This window comes from Ornithorhynchus anatinus, chromosome X1 (assembly GCF_004115215.2).
Source record: "Ornithorhynchus anatinus isolate Pmale09 chromosome X1, mOrnAna1.pri.v4, whole genome shotgun sequence".
Lineage (NCBI taxonomy): Eukaryota > Metazoa > Chordata > Mammalia > Monotremata > Ornithorhynchidae > Ornithorhynchus > Ornithorhynchus anatinus.
In genome coordinates, this window is record NC_041749.1 from 86934434 (window position 1) to 86951757 (window position 17324).

Sequence of the window (17324 nt, forward strand, 5' to 3'; positions counted from 1 at the left end):
TAGCCAACTGACTGGAATGAGGAGTTACAGGAATCATGTACTCTGTCGATTTTTGGAGGCAAATTCTCCTCTTTTGAGAAGAGTAGAGAGGGAAAGATTCCAAGCTTGTAGATGATCTCCTTTTTGGCTTGCTGTGCTTGGTACACCTATTTTATCATGACAATTTATGGGAAACTCAGGTGCAAGGGGCAGTGGACTCCCTTAGGAACAGGCCAAAACTTATCTGGGAATGCATGCCCTGGAATGACAAAGGCTTTTCTAGCTCATGCAGCTCTTAGAGAAGCAGCATGGCTAGATGGAAAGATCACGGGCTTGGGAGTCAGAGGTCGTGGGTTCTAATCCCGATTCCACCACTTGTCTGCTGTCTGACCTTGAGCAAGTCACTTAACTTCTCTGGGCCTGAGTTACCTCATCTGTAAAAATAGGGATTAAAAAATGTGAGCCCCACGTGGGACAATCTGATTACCCTGTATCTACCCCAGTGCTTATAACAGTGCCCTGCCCATGGTAAGCGCTTAACAAATACCATAATTATTATCATTATTATTAAGCCCTAGAGCTCTAAATGTCCTCCAAGTGATGGAATCATGTGTATGGTGCAGCACAGGGGGCCACATTGTGAGAAAGGCTATAAACTGAGAAGCAGCGTGGCCTAGTGGATAGAGCACAGGCCTTGGAGTCAGAAAGAAAATAGAGAAGCAGCGTGGCTCAGTGGAAAGAGCACGGGCTTTGGAGTCAGAGGTCATGGGTTCGAATCCCAACTCGGCCACTTGTCAGCTGTGTGACTTTGGGCAAGTCACTTCTCACTTCTCGGTGCCTCAGTTACCTCATCTGTAAAATGGGGATTAAGACTGTGAGCCCCACGTGGGACAACCTGATTCCCCTGTGTCTACCCCAGCGCTTAGAACAGTGCTCAGCACATAGTAAGCACTTAACAAATACCAACATTATTATTATTATTACTACCTAGGTTCTAATCTTGGCTCCACCACTTCATTCATTCAATAGTATTTATTGAGCCCTTACTATGTGCAGAGCACTATACTAAGCGCTTGGAATATACAATTCAGCAACAGATAGAGACAATCCCTGCTCAATAGCACGCTCCCAGTCTAAACAGGGGAGACAGACAGCAAAGGAAAGCAAAACAAAACAACATCGTAACTTGTCTGCTGTGTGACCTTGGACAAGTCATTTAATTTTTCTGTGCCTCAGTTACCTTATCTGTAAAATGGAGATTAAAACTATGAGCACTATATGGGATAGCGATTGTGTCCGACCTAATTAACTTCTATCTACCCCAGTGCTTGGTACAGTGCCTGGCACTGTAACTGCTTAACAAATACCATTATTAAAAAAAAAAACAAAAAAAACAAATCCAAAGGGCAGAATATATATTTTTCAGACCCATGACCACCTGGTTCAATGGGATCAGTGCCAGCTGCAGTATTTTTTTCCTCCAAACTAATCCGGGTAAGGTCCCCATCTTCCTCAGGTTTGACCAGTTGAAGGGGGTGTCCAAGCAGTAGTGGGGGGCAGAGAAAGAGGAGATTCGGGATAGCCTGTGGGGAAGTTTTAACACGCCACCTCATTCTCCTGGAAGAGTAATAACTCCAGATATCCAGGAATTTTTCATAAACTGCTACTCTACCTGACCCTGCAGTGGTTTCCAATCCCATGATAACACTATGTCATTACAGGGTTCTTTTCTATAGAACCTTGGTCTGCAGTAAAGGCATAGTCTCATAGTAAGAATTAAGCTTTATGCTTATCAGACAGTAAGTCAACATCCCAAACATGCTTTCTGACCTGCAAGTCAAACCTTGATCTTCTAGAACACGGCACTAGGTGAAGCTGAAAAACTATAGATTAAGGGAAAGGAAGAAAAGAGCCTTTAAAAAGGTAAGCGTCTAACATACCTCTCCTTTGGGGTATCTGTATCTGTATTTATCTTGATCTCGCAGGGCAAATTCAAGGGGGTAATGTTCCTGAATTTCTTCATATGTCATTTCTTCACAGACTCCCTAAAGAGAAGAAATGAAACCCGTCATTCCAAGAAGAGAGCCAACCCAACTAACCCAAACCACTTACTTCCCTTAAGAGTCTATAGATTTTTGAAGCTTCCTGAAAAACCACTTAATACCAAATCTAAGAATTCCTATTAGGCTTTAGAAATGCCACCTCATTGGAAGAAAGTCTGCACCCAAAAAGTGTGGGTTCCAATATTGTTTGCAACCCTCTTCACCCTCAAACAGAAGGCTTGAACAGGTCTACATTGAGGTAAATCTATAGTCCTCTAAGTTTAGATAAATTTAAACAACCTGGAGAGAAGGTTGTTGGATGTGTTTTAACCAATAGCTCAAAGAAAAGCAGGCCACAGACTTCAAAACCATATGCCAAATGACCTTACAAGGCCAACCAACCCTATTTGTCAAAATGGGAAAGTAGGGAAAATTACCGCATCGATTTCATTCAGAACCTTCCATTGTTCATAAGGCACTCCTAAAGCTTCTGCAGTTTGAATTGTCCTTTTCATCTGACTTGTCCAAACCTTCAGATCTTTGATGTTCTGCTCATCGATGAACCTGGCCAAGCTCTTTGCAAACTGAACACACACACAAGATGCAAGATCATCAATCCAGCCCAGATTTCCTTTTGGCTTAAGGATCTGGAGGTTTGTGGAAATTTCAATATACTGTTTCACAAATATGAAAAATCACTAAAAGTGGACAGGAAGGCAGCCACTCCCACACACCTACTCTCCTTCCCCAAACCTTCATCTATTTCCTGGAATTCTGCCAGCCCCTCCCCATTTCTCCAGCCCTTCGAAGGCACGGTTGGATGGAGCATTTGGACAAGTTTAAATTTTCAAAATGGATTTCCCCATTTCAGTGTTCTCTAAAAATAAAAATAGAAACCTTAGGATGATTGGGAAGTCTACTGTGTAAAGGAAGTTTAAAAACAGAAGGCTATTTCAACTGCCTCGTGGCTTAGTGGAAAGAGCCTGGGCTTGGGAGTCAGAGGATGTGGGTTCTAACCCTGGCTCTTCCACTTGTCTGCTGTGTGACCTTGGGCAAGCCACTTAACTTCTCTGTGCCTCAGTTCCCTCATCTGTAAAATGGGGAGTAAGACTGAGCCACACGTGGGACAATCTGATTACCTTGTATCTACCTTAGTGCTTAGAACAGTGCTTGGCACATAGTAAGCGCTTAAATACTGTAATTATTATTATTATTAGTTGAGGATTCAGTTAAACTGTGAGGAGAAGTGGGTTCACAGTGGAGGAGAGGAAGATAAGCAACATGGGTTACTCCTCCCAGATCCATACCAAAGCCAATGTACCTCTTTCCCTCTTGGTGACAGGCCAGTGTCCCCTCCTATCCGTCCTTTTAGATTTAGCTCACTTTCTCCGTGACGGCAGAGGTAGATGGAGCGAGGAGTCACGTGGATATTCATGAGGTAGTAGACAATCCGACTCTGAATATGGTCCATCACTCGATTCACAAGATAGCTCCTTCCAACATCCATGATTTTAATATAGGAAAGATCCCTTTCACCAGCAAGAGGGAAAAAAAAAGTGCATGGATTTCTTTTTTCCTGAGGCTCAGAATTCAAGTGGTATGTGCTCAATAACAATGACGTTTCGATTTACAATTCCCATTTCAACATCCTATCATACACATCTTTTATATTTTTGCCAAGTACCTTACAGCCAGTCAGAGCTTTCAACTTTGAAAGATAATAATAATAATAATGTTGGTATTTGTTAAGCACTTACTATGTGCCGAGCACTGTTCTAAGCGCTGGGGGAGATACAGGGTCATCAGGTTGTCCCACGTGAGGCTCACAGTTAATCCCCATTTTACAGATGAGGTAACTGAGGCACAGAGAAGTTAAGTGACTTGCCCACAGTCACACAGCTGACAAGTGGCAGAGCCGGGAGTCGAACTCATGACCTCTGACTCCGAAGCCCAGGCTCTTTCCACTGAGTCACGTGAAAGATCCCAACGTGACCATTTTATAAATGACTACTAAAAAGCAATTTATAAATCACATCCCCAAAATACTTCTGTTTTCACTGTTGATCTTCTTGCCCATATGAATTCCTACACTTGTACTCTATGTTAGCTTTCCTTTAGCATTTTCACTGCTTCAACCACAAGGACATTTCCACAGTAGCCACCTAGGAGCAGTGTGACCTAGTGGAAAAAGCACAGGTCTGGGAGTAGAGGACCCTTTGGTTCTCTGTGCCTCAGTTACCTCATCTGTAAAATGGGGATTAAGACTGTGAGCCCCATGCGGGATATGGACTGTATCCAACCTGATTAGCTTGTACCTACCACAGCACTGAGTACATTGCCTGGCACAAAGTAAGTGCTTAACAAATACCTTAAAAAAAAGGTGGGGAGAGGCACACAAGACTGGGAAGATGGGAAGGAAACAAAATTCTGCCTCTGTTTTAAATTGGGCAGCTATTTCCAGGATATTCCCTTTTCTAGTGTAGTTTCTCTAACTACTTAGTGGCTCCCAAATGGGATGTTGCAGCTATCCACAAGAGGAATCCTGAAGCTAAAACCCCCTTCCACACTCTGTGAAAGTTTGGGGGTCCCCCAGCCTTTCTCCCAACCCAAAGTACCCCAAAGTCTCTTCTAATAGGATTTGGAAGCCCAGAGCTGTCTCCAGGGTCTTAAAGCCCTTCCCTCCATTTCAAGCAAAGGGATGGGTTTGGGAGCTCCCCAAAGAGTCATCACAAAAACATGGCCCTTGATTCACCATCACCATCCCTTGGCTCTCCAGATAAGCAAGGGGCTCATCTAGGGTCCAGTCAGCCTAGCTTTCTCTCTGGGAGCTTGGAGAGGCTTTTCTTCCCTTCCTCAGTTTCCAGGGTAACACTTCTCTCTGGCAAACAGGAGCCCTGCACATAGGACCGTTAACACCCCTGCTTGCTAATGGAGTTTGTGGGTACCCGCATGTGAGACACACTGGGAATGAGCTCTGCTAGGAGCCTGTTTTCCCCTGTACCATTCTCCCAACCAGAGACTGATTATTCACAACCACCATTCATTCATTCCATCGTATTTATTGAGTGCTTACTGTGTGCAGAGCACTGTACTAAGTGCTTGGAAAGTACAATTCGGCAACAAATAGAGACAATCCCTACCCAACAACGGGCACCACTTCACTGATGGGGCTATGAGCCATCTGAAATGGGGATGTAAGCATTTTGGACTCTTAGGAAGTTTCACCACAGGAGAGGGACTGATTGGGGGAGGGGGAGGATTGTTGCCTTATTCAACTGGTGGGGGTTGGAGTGGTGGTGGCTGCTTACATAGCTGTGGAGTGTTCCAAGGTCTCCCTTAGCCTGGGGCCCCTGAACCTCAACCCCGTGAGCCCCTGGGTTGATCCAGCCCTGGCCCTCTAATATCCAGACACCAAGGCTAAAGGTCTTAACTGACTTTTGTTATTGAACTTGATCATAAGTAGGCAACACCTGCAAGACACACCCCATTCCAAACCGCCTATCCTTTAATTAATAAACTTACCTCAGGGGTAGCTTCCCAACCCCTTCCCCAGGACCTTTTTTTCCCCACTCAAGGAGACCATGTAAACTGTCATGTCAAGTTGAGTCCTCCCTGCTGGCCTCAACCCTTCATGGAGGATCACCCCTCCCCATCCCTTCAGCCAACTCGATGGAGGGAGCCTCATTTCCTGGGAAAGAGCATGGGCTTGGGAGTCAGAGTATGCAGGTTCTAATCCTGACTCTGCCACTTGTCTATTATGTGACCCTGGGCAAGCCACTTAACTTCTTTGTGCCTCAGTTACCTCATCTGTAAAATGGGGATTAAGACTGTGAGCCCCACGTAAGACAACCTGATTACACTGTATCTACCCCAGCGCTTAGAACAGTGCTTGGCACATAGTAAGCACTTAAATACCATAATTATCATCATCATCATCATCATCATCATCAGAGAGCCTGCTGTCCTGCATCCCGGCCTACGGATCACTCAGCTCCTTCTCTCAAAATGGGATTGAGGTTTCTTCCCCATTTTATCTAGCCCCCTCCTCCATTTCCCAATCCTCTTCTGAGATTGGCTGTATTCAAGGTGGGGCCATTGGATAAGTATTACCTTTCCTTCCTTGGGGAAGGGACGCATTCAAGAGTAAACAATTACTTGTTCCAGAAACTTCTGTCTCACTAGCTAAAGTGACTATCACAGTCCAGAAAACAGAGATTTAAAGGGCTAGCATTTTCCAGAGGCTGTTACTCTGGCCAGTGGACTCTTTAATCTGCCCCCAAATCAGGCAGTGGATCAAGCCCTCTGGAGCTCAGGTAAGTCAGGGATGCTTCGAAGGGAGAGGCAGCCTTTGTCAAACGAAGAAGTAGCAGCTAGTGGGTCCTAGGGCACCAGGCTTAGAGCTAGGTATGGCCAGGAAGGATAATGATAATTGTGGTGCTTATAACTAAACACGGGGATAGATACAAGAGCTAGCTGTAGGTGGTAGACGACCTGCACCCTGGAATAGGCTGCACGTGATAATGATGGGCTGCACCCCAGTATAGTCTTCTCGGGAAAGGTGGTAGTGATGGCCCGCACCCAGGAGGCTGCAGGTTGTAGTTTCGAGCAGTGTGGCTTAATGGAAAGAGCAGGGGCTTGGGAGTCAGAGGTCGTAGGCTCTAATCCCAGTTCTGCCACTTGTCAGCTGTGTGACTGTGGGCAAGTCATTTAACTTCTCTGTGTCTTAGTTCCCTCATCTGTAAAATGGGGATTGAGACTGTGAGCCTCATGTGGAACAACCTGATTACCCTGTATCTACCCCAGCGCTTAGAAAAGTGCTTGATAGTAAGCGCTTAACAAATACCATCATTATTATTATCATCAGACACTGTCCCTGTCTCACTAAGTAGAGGGAGAGCAGGAATTGAATCCCCATTTGACAAATGAAGAAACTAAGGCCCAGAGAAATGACTTGCCCAAGGTCACACATCAGACAAGTGGTGGAGCTGGGATGAAAACCCAGATCCTCTGACTTCCAGGCCCAGGCTCTTTCCACTAGGTCACACTGAGGCTTCTAGCCAAAAAAAGTAGTCTGGCAACTGATGTTCTAGACTTAGAGCCCTCTGTGAATTAAATGGGATTTCCTATCTAATGTTGCCACTCAGTCAATGCTATTGATTCCGTCAAAGATAATAACTAGATCGGAAGGACACAGTCCCTATTCAAGAAAAATAAATGCAGCTCGAGATAGCCACATTTCTAAGCCCCAACATCCGAAAGACCTGGGGAGTAAATTAAATTAGGGGCTCCATTTCTCTCCTAAAATCCAAGACTGGTTTCAAGCAGAACTGTTCTATTCCTATTACTCAGAGCAGGCAGTGAGGAATAAAGGTCACTTTTCTGAAGTTAATCATTGCTGACCTGGGTAGGTCTAAACAGAATGATCACAGGAGATACAACATGCATAAAGAGGCATAAGTCAATCAGCTTCCCAGCTAATCTAATTGAAATATTTGTATTATTAAGTTTTCTGCGAGGAAGCAATTAGCTGAATCCCTAGCAATGCTGAAGAATCAGAAATCAAAAAAAAAGCCAAATCCACTCTGCAACCCCAGCTATACTAAGAGAGAAAGGAACACCATTAACAAGCTTGCTCCAGGAGTCAATGACTGGGAATTCTTTCTTCCAGCACTTACTTCAAGCAATCAGTGGTATTTATTGAGTGCTTACTATGTGCAAAGCACTGTACTGCTAAGTGTTTGGGAGAGTACAATACAACAGAGTTAGCAGATAAGTTCCCTGCCCACAGCCGAGCTTACTTGTCTAGATTTTCATCCAGAGTCTCGTAAGAGTTCTTGTAGCACTCTATCCTCTTCATGAAATCTTCAGTCGCTTCATCATTGTCACAATTTACATAGTCAGGACTGCCAAGTTTCACTTGCTATCAAAAAGCAAAGGGTCACGAACACACATGCCCACACATATACACACAAAAAATAAAGAATATATGGGTTGGGTTTTCAAAGCCTAATGAAGAAAATGAGCAAAAGGATACGATGAAACTTGGCTTGAGAGCTGATCACAGCCCCCTATTTGATGTTCCTGTTTAAATGACTGGGAAATCCTTCCCTTTAAAAATATTCTGTGATGGAAAGTAAATTTTCTCTAAGGTCATTTATGTGCTCAAGTAGTTAGTAGCATTTATTGGGCACCTAGTGGTGGGGTGCATTATATTATGCGCTTGGAAGTACCGAATAAAAAAGTGTCTGGTTTCCTGCCCACAGTGAGGTGTACACCCTAAGAGGGAAGACACAAAAATATTTACAACTAGAATGGTTAAAATAAATAAACTGAGCAGGCATATATATAAATGAGTGCTAAAGAGGGTATGAAAAAGTTCATATGTTCTAGAATTGGCTGGAGGAATGATATGCCTCAGGGTTCTGGGACATTAATTGGGGAGATCTGGGTGGAAGAGATGGGATTTTCATGTGGGAAGAGCTGTGGTGGGGAGGCAGGGGAGGAGTTTCAAGCCAGGGGAACAGTGCAAGCAAGGGGAGGGCAGTGGGAGAGTCTATAGTGAGGAAGAGCTAGAGGGTTGGATGGGGGAGAAAGGAAGATGGTGATTTGGGGATTAAGTGGGTGAAGAGCATAAGATTGGTCAGGTGGGGTCAGTTGATGAAGAACCTTGAAGCTGACTGTGAGGTGTTTTTGTTTGATATGAAGAGACACAGGATATCAGTGGAGGGTTTTGAGGAGAGAAGAGATGTGGTCTGAGTGGTGCTTGAGGAAGATGATCTGTGTAGTAGTGTGAAGTATAAGATTAGATGGGGGAAAAGGACCAAGGCTGGAAGACCAGCAAGGAAGCTGATGCAATAGTCTAACCATGGCAAGACCAGAGCTTGTACCAGGGTGGTAGCAGTTTGCATGGAGAGGAGGGGGGAATCTGAAAACTACTGCAAAGGAAAAACTGGCAGGATTTGAAAGTAGACTGAATGTGACAGTTGAACAATCATGAAGAGTTAAAGATGACACCATGATGGAGAATGGGGAAAGCAAACTGTTGGATGGTTCCAAGCAAAATACCCTAGGATAATGCCAACTACCAGAGAGGAGGAAAACAAGGCCAGTGGAGAGGAACCAAATTTTAAACCAGGAGTTTTCTTGGTTTCAGGATTTAGAGAGATTCCTAACCAAGAAGATTCACTCACCACAATGTTGGCAGCAATGACTTCTGGATCGACGCAAACTGACTCAACAAAAAATGTCTTCAGCCCAGAATTCACCATAACAAGGAAAACATGTATGGGGATGAAAGAAAAAAAGATATTTAAGGCTGGTTTACACTGCTTTAATGAAGAAGATAGGAGTATATCCAGTATTTTAATTTCAGATGACATGCTGGGCTTCCATTCTGCTCTTTTTCACTATGCCCTCCCAGAATTTTTCCCCAAACCAGAAATGCTCTTCCAAAAGAGAAACATGTTTACTAAGCAGGCTGGTGGGGGGCAGGCAGAAAGTAGCAGTAAATGGAGAAGGAAGCCACATCAAAGAGATAGTCTGTTACTCTTATCAAGGTAATGACTTGTAATAATTGTTCTACTTTTGAAATCACACCTAGGAAGCAACAGCAAGGACTCGGGGAAAAATATAAATCTCCTGTAAGTAATCCTTATTTTAATTTTTAGTGATATTTGTTAAGCAGTTACTGTGTGTCAAGCACTGTTCTAAGAACGAGTTTTTCAGGTTGGACACAGTCCCTGTCCCACATGGGGCTCACAGGCTAAATTGGAGGGAGGAGTATTTAATCCCCATTTTTACAGATGAAGAAACTGTGGCCCAAAGAAGGTAAGTGACTTGCCCAAAGTCATACAGCAGGTAAGAGGCAGAGCCAGAATTCAAATCCAGGTCCTCTGACACCTACGCCTATGCTGCTTTCCTAATCCTTTTGTATGAGGCGGCTGTGACAAGGAAATGAAAACAGCAATATTCAAAAGAGAACCTCTCCAATAACTATAGTGAACAAGATCAATCTTTCCATTATTTAAGGAAACTAAATGGGGAAATACAACAATGGCTCAAAAACAAGACCGCTTTTCAATTTTACTCAAATTTTGAGGTGAACTACTCTAAAGAATCCTGGCTCTTCTGGTCCAAATTATAGCACCAAATGATTTGACTCACCTTGTAGCCGTTCTCCTCTCCGAATGTAAAAATAGTATCTCTTCTTTCCCTAGTGGTATTGGTAGCATCAAAGACCTAAAACAAATAAAGAGGAGATATAACCACAAAGCTAAAAAATACCACTATAGCTTGAAGGCAGCATTAAAATAATCCTTAGCTTCACTGTGGTTATATTAGGGTCAAATCTTTCTCATCCGGATAAACAGCTAGATAGATCCTTCTGACCTCACTAATGGTTAATTGCTCATGTTTTTTAAAAAAAAAAACCATAAACAACAAAAAAACCCAAGAGAGAGAACTACTGAAATAAAAATAGATTGGACAGGAAGCAGCATGGCCTAGTGGAAACAGTACTGCCCAGGGAATCAGAACTCCTCATCTTCCCACCCAAACTCTGTCCTCCCCCTGACTTTCCCATCACTGTAGACAGCACCAACATCATCCTTGCCTCACAAACCTGTAACCTTGGCATTATCCTCGATTCATCTCTCACTCAACTCATATTTAATGTCACCAAATTCAATAGATTCAACCTTCACAATATCCTAAAATCTACCCTTTCCTCTCCAAACAGCTACCATGTTAATCCAAGCATTTATCCCAACCCTCATTCTCATGTCTCCTCATCCTAAAATAACTGTCCCTTGACCCCACGACTCCCTCCAGTTATCACCCATTTCCCTACCATTCCGCTCCAAACTCCTTGAATAAGTTGTCAACACCCTGCTGTCTCCATCCTCCCCTACAATTCTTTCCATGACCCCCTCTAAACTGGCTTCATCCCCTTAACTCCACAGAAAACTGCCCTCTCCAAGGTCACCAATGATCTCCTTCTTGCCAAATCCAACGGCTTCTACTCCATCCTAATCCTCCTTGACCTCTCAGCAGCCTATTACCACCTTCTTCAGAAACATCATCCAACCTTGGCTTCATTGACACTGTCCTCTCCTGGTTCTCCTCCTACTCTCTGGCCGCTCTTTCTCAGTCTCTTTCACTGGCTCCTCCTCTGCCTACCACTCCATAAATGTGGGAATCCCTCAAGGCTCAGTTCTGGGTTCCCTTTTATTCTCTATCTACACCCACTACCTTGGAGAACTCATTTACTCCCAAGACTTCAACTAGCATCTTTATGCAGAAGATTACCAAATCTACATCACCAGCCCTGATCTCTCTCCTCTGCAGTCTTGCATTTCTTCCTGCCTTCAGGACATCTCTACTTGGATGTCCCAATGACACCTCAAATTTAACATGTCCAAAACAGAACTCCTTATCTTCCCACCCAAACATTGTCCTCCCCCATGACTTTCCCATCACTGTAGACAGCACCACCACCCTCCGTCTCACAAGACCATAACCTTAGCGTTGTCCTCAACTCATCTCTCTCATTCAACCCACATATTCAATCTGTCACCAAATCCTGACAGTTCAACCTTCACATCACTAAAGCCTGCTCTTTCCTCTCCTTCCAAACTGCTACCACGTTAATCCAAGCATTTACCCTATTACAGCCTCCTTGTTGACCTCCCTATCTCCATTTTAATCCATACTTCACTCTGATATCTATAACATTTTTCTACAAAACCACTCAGTTCATGTTTCCCTACTCCTCAAGAAGCTCCAGGGGTTGCCCATCCATCTCCACAAACAGAAACTCCTTAACAGAGGCTTTAAAGCACTCAATCACCATGTCCCTCCTATCTTACCTTCCTGATTTCCTACTACAAACCAGCTCACACACTTTGCTCCTCTAATGCCAGCGATCTCATCTCACTGCCAACTTTTTGTCCAAATCCTGCCTCCGGCCTGGAAGATACTCCCTCTTCATATCCGACAAACGATAACTCTCCCCACCTTCAAAACCTTATTAAAAGTACATCTCCAAGAAGCCTTCCCCAACTAAGCCCTCAATTCCTCTTCTCCCACTACCTTCTGTATTGTCCTTGCACTTGGATTAGCCTCTTTATTCACCTCTCCTCAGCCCCACAGCACTTCTATACACAGTTGTATTTTTATTTATATTAATGCCTGATCCCCCTCTAGACTGTAAGCTCGTTGTGGGTAGGGAACGTGTCTATTAACTCTGCTATATTGTACTCTCCCAAGTGTTTAGTACAATGCTCTGCACATGGTATGTGCCCAAAAAATGCAATTGATTTGCCCTGCCTTGATTACTGCATCAGCCTCCTCGCTGATCTCCCTGCCTTCCTGTCTCCTGGAACATTTTTCTACAAAATTGTTCAGTCCATGTTTCCCCACTCCTCAAAAACCTCCAGTGGTTTCCCACCCACCTTCAAAACAAACAGAAACCCCTGACAACTGAGTGCTTTAAAGCACTTAATCACCTTCCCCCTCCTACCTTACCTCTCTGATTTCCTACTACAACCCAGCCTGCACCCTTCACTCCTCTAATGAAAGTCTACTCACGGTACCTCAATCTTGTCTATATTGCTGCCGACCCTTCACCCACATCCTGCCTCTGGCCCGGAACTCTCTCCCCCTTCACATCCGACAACAATCACTCTTCCCACTTTCAAAGCCTTATTAAAAGCACACCTCCTCCAAGAGGCCTTCCCAAACTAAGCCCTTATTTCCTCTCCTCCCACTCCCTTCTGCATTAAGCAGCGTGGCTCAGTGGAAAGAGCATGGGCTTGGGAGTCAGAGGTCATGGGTTCGAATCCCAGCTCTGCCACTTGTCAGCTGTGTGACTGTGGGCAAGTCACTTCACTTCTCGGTGCCTCAGTTACCTCATCTGTAAAATGGGGATTAAGACTGTGACCCTCATGTGGGACAACCTGATTACCCTGTATCTACCCCAGCACTTAGAACAGTGCTCTGCACATAGTAAGCGCTTACCAAATGCCAACATTAATTAACATTAATCTCCCTCCTACTTGGATTTGCACCTTTAACTCACCTCACGCTCAGCCCCACTGCATTTATAATAATATTTGTTAAGCATTTACTATGTCCCAAGCACTGTTCTAAGCGCTGGGGGAGATACAAGGTAATCAGGCTGTCCCATGTGGGGCTCACAGTCTTAATCCCCATTTTACAGATGAGGTAACTGAGGCCCAGAGAAGTTAAGTGACTTGCCCAAAGTCACACAGCTAAGAGGCAGAGCCAGAGTTAGAACTCACGACCTCTGACTCCCAAGCCCGGACTCTTTCCACTAAGCCACACTGCTTCTCTAATGTACATGTCCACAATTTATTTATATTAATGTCTGTCTCCCTCTGTGTGGGCAGGGAATGAGTCTACCAACTCTGTTATATGGTAGTCTCCCAAGCACTTAGTACAGTGCTCTGCACACTGTAAACATTCAATAAATACAAATGATTGATTGACCTAGGTTCTAATCCCTGCTCTGTCAGTTACTTGCCTTGCATAGCAAGTCACTTCATTATGCTTCAGTTACCGCATCTGTAAAATGGGGAACAAATCCTCCTCCCACCAACTTAGACTGGGAGCCCATGTGGGACAGGGACTATGTCCAACCTGATAAACTTGTATCCACCTCAGTGATTAGAACAGTGCTTGATACATAAGCACTTAACAAGTTCAATAAAAAAAGCTCAAAGTCACAGTTTTGGTCTTGAGGACCTGGACAGTAATAATAATAATGTTGGTATTTGTTAAGAGCTTACTCTGTGCAGAGCACTGTTCTAAGTGCTGGGGTAGATACAGGGTAATCAGGTTGTCCCACATGAGGCTCACAGTCTTAATCCCCATTTTACAGATGAGGTAACTGGGGCACAGAGAAGTGAAGTGACTTGCCCACAGTCACACAGCTGACAAGGGGCAGAGCCGGGATTTGAATCCATGACCTCTGACTCCCAAGCCCGTGCTCTTTCCACTGACCCATGCTGCTTCCCTATTAGATTCTATTCTCCTCTTGCAGTGCCAAATACCCATCTTGGAGATGCTTTGGGCATGCTCGGGGGAAAGCAGGGGTGTATTCTGCCATGGGAATTGGCTACTGGACCTGCCTCCACACCCTGAGGAACCAGGCTACATGCCGTCATTGTTAAGGCAAGAAAAGGCCCAGTTGAAGGGTCCTACCCACCCAGGAAGGTGGGAAAACACTAGTCATCCTGGTCTCCTTGGAAGCAGGGGAGAATAGTGCTGGTTCGCATTTAGGAACACCTGCACAATCAGCATCGTTTCACTTTTACCTGCCTGCAGAAATGTTGTTCTTTGGGAATGCTGGGTGCTCTCAGAAAAAACTGACTAAAGTTGCTGGACCCACGTGTGCAAATATGTTATCGGGGGGTGGGGGGAATCAATCAGTGGTATTTACTGAGAGATATTCCTTGCCCACAGGGAGCTTAGAGTTTAGACCAGGAGACTGACATTACAATAAATTATGGTTATGTACCTAAATGCTGTGAGGCTGAGGGTGGGATGACTATCAGGTGCTTAAAGGGTACAGATCCAAGTGTAAGTGTGCAGCAGTGGGGAGAACAAGGGGGGATAATAATGATAATAATGGCATATGTTAAGTGCTTACTATGTGCCAGGCACTGTACTAAGCACTGGGGTTGATACAAGCAAATCGGTTTGAACACAGTTCCTGTCCCACGTGGGGCTCACAATCTGATCTCCATTTTACAGAGGAGGTAACTGAGGCACAGAGAAGTTAAATGACAAGTGGTGGAGTCGGGATTAAAACCTACAACCTTCTGACTCCCAGGCCCGCGCTCTATCCACTACACCATACTAAGGGCTCAGTCGGGAAAGGCCTCTAGGATGAGATGTGAATGGCACTTAAGGGGGCAGCCTCTGGAATCCTGCCTAGGAGCCACTCTCCAAAGCCTCACAGAGTTCAGGGAATCCACCGGTCCGTCCCATAGAACTCAGACATGGGGACTCTCTTCATCTACACCAGTCTACAAGTGCAGACAGTGACAAATAGGAAATAACTGTTCTAATCTTCAAACTGCTTGGGAGGGGGTGCCAAAACTGAGCAAAAACTCTTTAGACAACAAACTCACCCAAAATGACACTCTTTTGAAATTAGAGATAAATTCTGTTCCCACTTTCCAAATTCATTGCACAGACTGCTGCATAATTTCCCCATAAGTTCTACTAATGTTTTTCCTTCCCTGAGCACAGAATCACGTGGGTTTCACAGTCACTTTCTTAGCCCTTCAAATTATTTGTGGTCAGGGATCACGCCTACCAACTCTCCCGAGTATTGTACTCTCCCGAGCGCTTAGCACACTGCTCTGCACACAGTAAGCCCTCCATAAGAACCACTGATTGATTGGTGGGACGGCTGTTGGGAATGGCAAGCACAATGCAGAAGTTGACACTGGGGGCTACCCCAAACTTCTGGTCAACCTGCACCCTGCTTCCTCCCAGCTTCACCCAGCTCCTTTTCACTTCTATGACAACAGGAAAGCTGTCTGAGTCATGGTACATGGAAGCTGTATGAATCATAGACCCTTCTGGGCTTCCAGCATTGATGCTACCTACCATCCAGATGATGTACAGTGCTCTGCACACATTAAGAACTCAAATACCATTAACCAATTGATTGGCTCCCAGGGTTTAAGCCTCAAGGGAAAAGTGCACAGAGGACAAATGAGCAGATGAGCCACCACCATGCACAAGTTACATCGTAAAAATGTTATTTATTTTATTAGGAACTTTTTCCTCTTCTAGAAAGGCACAATCAATGGCATTTTTTGAGTACTGTGTGTATACTAAGCATTCAGAAAAGTACAATTAAGTAAATTGTACAACAAAGTAGGGCTTTGCACATTTTTCTTCACTGAAAATTAAGTTTCCCCTTCCCTCCACCCCCACTTTTCAAAAATGGAAAGATTTTAAACACAGAACATTTTAATTTCATGGACATTTGGAGAGTTCTTCAGAAGCAAGTTTCAGATGAGAGTCCCTATTTAGGACCCCACCGTCCTTCCTCCACATCCATGCCCCCCACCTCTTTTGGAAATACTGAAAATAGTTTTTGTTCTGCCTGGTACCTTTCTCTTCCATACTGAAAAAAAGGAAGTTAAGCTTCTCAGATAATAAGCGGTGGCCAGAACAATGAAAAGATGGATTTTCCAGTGCCTGGGCAAGTCCGTACAATTTGTCTGCCAATTCCCAATAATGGTACAAACCTCAGATTAGAAGAAAAAATGAAATCTTAAATTGAGATCCTCTCGCAGTCTCACATTGCCCCAACTTCAAATGATATTTAAAATTACTATTCCCTCTAGGACTGCTAATGAAATATTTCTTCTCCTCCTTGATTAAATGGCAACTAAAAACATCAGTGGCATTTGAGAGCTGCAAATGAATTTTCTGGGCCAGAAACAATTCCCTCCTCCCCACTGCTTTGTATTCAAGCACAGAGCTGAGTGAGAATCAGTAAGCCCCGATATGTCCTAAAATTTCAGGCCCAATTCACTCTTCTCCTTGCCTGCAGCTCATATAGGGCCAGGTCTTACCCGAATTGGAAGTGAACTTGGGCCAAACCAGAAGTAGCCCATGCTTCACTTCTGGGGGAAGCATTACTGTGCAGATACAATTGCCCCTGGGAATACTGGGAGTGGTAGCCATGGAACAATCGAGTACGTGCACAAACGATATGTTGTGCGGCTTCCCCTCACTCCTGCTTTGGTCCAGGCTCATTATGCGGAGTGCCTGGTATACACTAATGAGGCCACGAAGATCAGTAAAAGTCCCACTCACTGCCACGTGCCCATCTTCCTCGCTGAGAAACCGTCTGACATCACGGAGTGCTGCTAAGGCACACTGTCTGAAGGGAGAGAAAAAACACAAATAAGAAACCTTAGTTCTCTCCAGGTTCAAGTCTTATTTGACTAAGATATTTTGCATATTTCTCTCAGTACGCACCGAGAATGTAATCTGGTCAAGGCTGACTCACCGTGTGGCTTTGAGCAAGTTATTTATGCTAGCTTTCTCCAACTATAAAATGGGGAGAGTAACCTGACCTTAACATCTTCAAGGAAAGATAAGGAAAAATTACATGATATATGTGAAACAAATCTGAACTCAGGGGAAAGGCACCAATGGAATCTGTGGAATCAGTATCATTGAGCTTTGTTCTCTATTTCGAACAATTTCTAAATTTAACCCTATGGCACTGCAAAAAGCAAAGGTGTTCAGTAT

The 17324-nt window shown here is 44.4% G+C and overlaps 1 protein-coding gene across 4 annotated transcripts in view; it reads right to left on the reverse strand.

The window, feature by feature from the left end:
• Window positions 1-17324, reverse strand: part of PFKFB4 (6-phosphofructo-2-kinase/fructose-2,6-biphosphatase 4) — a 108440-nt gene that overhangs the window by 24656 nt on the left and 66460 nt on the right. For all 4 annotated transcript variants that reach the window (XM_029050917.1, XM_029050918.1, XM_029050916.2 and 1 more), the window contains exons 4-10: window positions 16884-16950; window positions 10185-10259; window positions 9212-9268; window positions 7820-7941; window positions 3343-3550; window positions 2459-2605; window positions 1920-2024 (exon numbers count right to left, since the gene is read on the reverse strand). In XM_029050917.1, coding sequence (XP_028906750.1) covers window positions 1920-2024; window positions 2459-2605; window positions 3343-3550; window positions 7820-7941; window positions 9212-9268; window positions 10185-10259; window positions 16884-16950 — 781 coding nt within the window. The remainder of the gene's footprint in view (window positions 1-1919; window positions 2025-2458; window positions 2606-3342; window positions 3551-7819; window positions 7942-9211; window positions 9269-10184; window positions 10260-16883; window positions 16951-17324) is intronic.